The 4,363-nt window shown below is 42.0% G+C and overlaps 1 protein-coding gene across 1 annotated transcript; it reads left to right on the forward strand.

Moving 5' to 3' along the window:
* Positions 1-640: 640 nt before the first annotated feature.
* Positions 641-2,889, forward strand: LOC143933109 (free fatty acid receptor 3-like). The gene has a single exon (XM_077456049.1). It carries the CDS (start codon positions 699-701, stop codon positions 1,653-1,655), a length of 957 nt encoding a protein of 318 aa, XP_077312175.1. The 5' UTR covers positions 641-698; the 3' UTR covers positions 1,656-2,889.
* The last annotated feature ends 1,474 nt before the right edge of the window (positions 2,890-4,363 follow it).

Here is a 4,363-nt window from a genome sequence, read left to right on the forward strand (position 1 = left end):
GTGTACAAGGGCTTAGCCCTTGTACACATGGTCGGAAATTCCGACAACAAAATCCATCGGATTTTGTCCGACGGATTCTGTCCGAAACTTGTGTTGCATACACACGGTCGGACAGAGTTGTCGGAAAATCCGATCGTACGTAACATGATGATGTTATTTCGTTACGACGGGACTACGTTCAGGCTAGTAGCCAATAGCTTTGGTGTAGGAATTTGATCTGAGCATGTGTGGCACTTTGTCCGATCGGAATTCTCTACACACAGTAGAGAAGTCCGATCGGATCATGTTATCGGAAAAATTTATAGCCCAGCTCTAAAACTTTGTCCGTCGGATATTCCGATGGAAACAGTCCGATGGAGCCCACACACAGTCGGATTATTCCGACAACACGGTCCGATCGGACATTTTCCGTCAGAATGTCCGACTGTGTGTACAAGGGCATATGCATTCTGTGTTTATGCATTCTGTGTATCTAAGTTCTACTTTGCAGTGGCAGATTTATTTTACGTACTAGATTTACCAACAGAAATGTGCTTCAGAAAAAAATCCTCACACTAATTGTAGCTTTTATGAATGACCTGATTATTTCTTTTTTTTTTTTTTCAGTATACTTAAGAAGCTTCAAGCAGCAAAACAAATCAACAAGGGACTTGACTCATTTCAAACTTCCCAATATTAAGTTTTAAAAGTAAACCATCATGTCCTATTTTCCAGGATCAGGTGCCCTCTTTTTGTTCGTCTACATCTCCACATTTGTAACAGGTCTTCCCCTGAACATAGCGGCCCTGTGTACACTCATTAAAAAATTTAGGCAAGGTGTCGTACCAGTGGACATCCTGCTGGTCAACCTGACCATTTCCGATTTGCTTCTTTTGATGTTTCTTCCCTTCCGCATGTTGGAAGCAGCATCTGGCATGCAGTGGAATATGCCATATGTTTTATGTTCTTTGTCAGCATTTATGTTTTTCAGCAGCATTTATACCACCTCTCTCTTCCTCATGGCCATCAGCGTGGAGAGGTATTTTGCTGTTGCCTTTCCTATTAAATATGCACTTCTCCAGAAACCAATCTACTCTGTGCTGGTTAGCCTCTTCATCTGGTTCTTTGGATCTGTTCACTGCAGTGTTGTGTACATCGTGGAGCACACTATTCCCAGCAATATGACGGAACACACTATGACGTGCTACAGTAGCTTTTCTCCACGCCAGCTCAAAATTCTACTCCCGGTCAGGCTAGAAATGAGTTTGGTTCTCTTCCTCATCCCATTCATGATCACCATCTTCTGCTATGCCAACTTCATCAAGATCCTCCTGTCTCAGCCTCGTCTGGAAAGAAAGAAAAAAATGAGAGCCATCTGTTTAGTGGGGATCACCCTCATTAATTTCATTCTTTGCTTCATGCCCTATAATTTATCACATGTTGTGGGTTTTTTCCAAGGTTATAGTCCAGAATGGAGAAACTACGCTCTGCTGTTAAGCACCTTCAACGCTTCGCTGGATCCCATCATATTCTACTTCTCATCTGCTTCCTTTCAAAAAGTTTTTTTGGAGGGACTGGTGGACGTTTTAAAAATGTTGCATTTGGGAAAATGGTACTATAAAATTTGTATTGCACCTTGTGAGAGAGAGACTAAAGAGATTAAGTTTTCATTTTAGGATTATACAGAACCACATACTACTGTATATATATTTGTTAGCTGTCTTTGATGTCAAGGGGCAGTCCCAAATACGCCCCTAAAATATTTTGGTTTTGGATGCCAAGTTCTATTTAAAATTGAAAAAAATTTTCATCCCCATCGTAATGGTAATGGTAGTTTTTGATTTTTTTGATGACACCTAAAAGATTAGAACAGCCGTTTTCAACCAGGGTGCTGTGGCACCCTGGGGTGCCATCTGGGTTCTTCAGGCGCACCTTGGCAAAATGCCTAAAATGGCCCCAAACTGACCAAACATTGTCAACAAGTGGGTGGATTAGGTCTACCTTTCTGTTAAAGAAAGACACAGGTTTTTATTGTGCAACACTAGAACCTTGGGCATTGTGTGGGGCAGATGTCAGCGTCTAAAAACGAATGACATCATAGGTTGATAAGGTGAACATCAGGCGCCTAAGGACACCCTAGTTTGCCCCTCCTCTGCTTCTCTCTTGCAGGAATGGGGTCAAGTTAGGTAAGGGAGGGAAACTTAGAGAGGAGATAAACACGAAATATTAGTCAGTACCAGTGTGCAAAGGTGTATTTGCTTTGTTAGCCCTTGTACACACGGTCGGACATTCCGACAACAAAATCTGTCGGATTTTGTCCGACGGATTTTGTCCGAAACTTGTGTTGCATACACACGGTCGGACAAAGTTGTCGGAAAATCCGATCGTACGTAACGTGATGACGTTATTTCGTTACGACGGGACTACGTTCAGGCTAGTAGCCAATAGCTTTGGTCTAGGAATTTGATCTGAGCATGCGTGGCACTTTGTCCGATCGGAATTCTCTACACACAATCGGACAAAGTCCAATCGGATCATGTTGTCGGAAAGTTTTATAGCCCAGCTCTAAAACTTTGTACGTCGGATATTCCGACGGAAACAGTCCGATGGAGCCCACACACAGTCGGATTATCCGACAACACGGTCCGATCGGACATTTTCCGTCGGAATGTCCGACCGTGTGTACAAGGGCTAAGAATATATCATCTCTAATGTTGGGTGTCCAATGTGTGTGCTGCAATATGTAAAAATATTAGTTTTGTTTTTTAAACCTTACAATGGGGTGCAAAATTTTAAAGGGTGCATTTCATGGAAAAAGGTTGATAGACCTTGGATTACAACATAAACAAGAAGAGAGAAGTGAAATTAAAATAAGTAATTAGTGAATTCTTCAGGTACCATCCTGAATAAGGAACCACAGCCTACATGTCTCCACGACACCATGCACCCTGATGCATTTCACCCTGCCCACCGGGTTTAGTCATAGAGACCTATGACTAAGCCCCAGTGAGCAGTGCAAAATGCATCAACGTGTATGGTGTGGTGGAGACATGTAGGTTGATGCCATTTGTGTATAATGTGGTGGAGACATGTAGGCTGAGGCCGCTCCTTATCGTTTATTCACTTGGGTTAGCCAGTAGTAGTGACAATCCTTTCCTCTTTTCAATCTTTTTATTGTTACATCCTTATTAAAATCCCAGACATACAAAAAAAAAATCACTAATAAAGTGCACAAATAAAACTCATATAATATGACTTTACACCACATGGTCCTACACATTATCTGTTGCAACACTCTACTTGATGCGTTTTTGAGGCCCTAAAGTCAAATTCCAGCCTAACACTAACTAGTCTTAAAAAGGTACCCTCTACCAACCTGCTACCTATGCCCCCTAACCTGTTTAAAAAAAAAAGATGTGTGCACTTACCTGTTTTTAGTCCAGTCCAGTCACATGATCTGCAGGGGAAAGGAGGGAGCACCAACAAGGGCTGGGACGTGGGAGCCCATGAGTGACATCATGGCTCCCAGAGTTCCCAGTCCTTTTTGAACGCTCCCTCCTGTCTCCTGCAACCGCTACTTACTGACACAAGGGGAGTGACCACACCAGAGCAGACTAACAATAGGTAAGTATACAGATATTTTTTTACACAGGTTAGGCAGTATAGGTAGCAGGATTGAGGGGGGCACATTTTTAAGAATAGCTAGTGCTAGGCTGGAATTCTACTTTAAAATCTGCTTCTTCAAAAAGTGAGTTGTTGATATCATATACATCTAATAAATCAGCTGGTCCATCTGTGACTTGCGCTATTCCATTTAGCTGTAAAGAAGTCCCATATAAGTTAAGGAGGACTTAGGTCTCCTGGCCTATGGGAGGAAGCTCCAAAATGACTGTCAACAGACTATAGGTTGCTGGATGACGTCCTGAATCAAAAACTATCCCCACAATGTCACTGAATTGGATAAGTGTATGAGTTTCTCAACCAGGGTTCATCTCGAGGTTGCTAGGCGTTCCTTGTGCAATGAGAAATTTCTGGCTCTCAGATAAGTTCCAACTGACAACATTGACCTTTTTAGCTATCTGTAAGGGGGTAATTCTCAATGACCACAAATGTCAGGAACATTTTTCCCTCCTACCATCATACTTATGTATGATGAGTTGTAGATATAGTCATTTTTATCAGGAGTTCCCTAAGAGCAGAAAGTTCTTTCAAGGGTTCCTCTGCGTTGAAGAGGTTGAGAAAGGCTGGAATAGAATGTGGTAGGTCCCTAAAATAATATGAACATGTAAAACCAAGAATGCGTAGGTCCAACCATAAAGCTGGAATAGCAGTGTATGTGGTGACGTTTTTTATTGAGGATATAATATTAAAAGATCCCGCAGAT

The sequence above is a fragment of the Lithobates pipiens genome, unplaced genomic scaffold, assembly GCF_037356315.1.
Source record: "Lithobates pipiens isolate NorthernLeopardFrog02 unplaced genomic scaffold, aLitPip1_a1.2 Scaffold_27, whole genome shotgun sequence".
Lineage (NCBI taxonomy): Eukaryota > Metazoa > Chordata > Amphibia > Anura > Ranidae > Lithobates > Lithobates pipiens.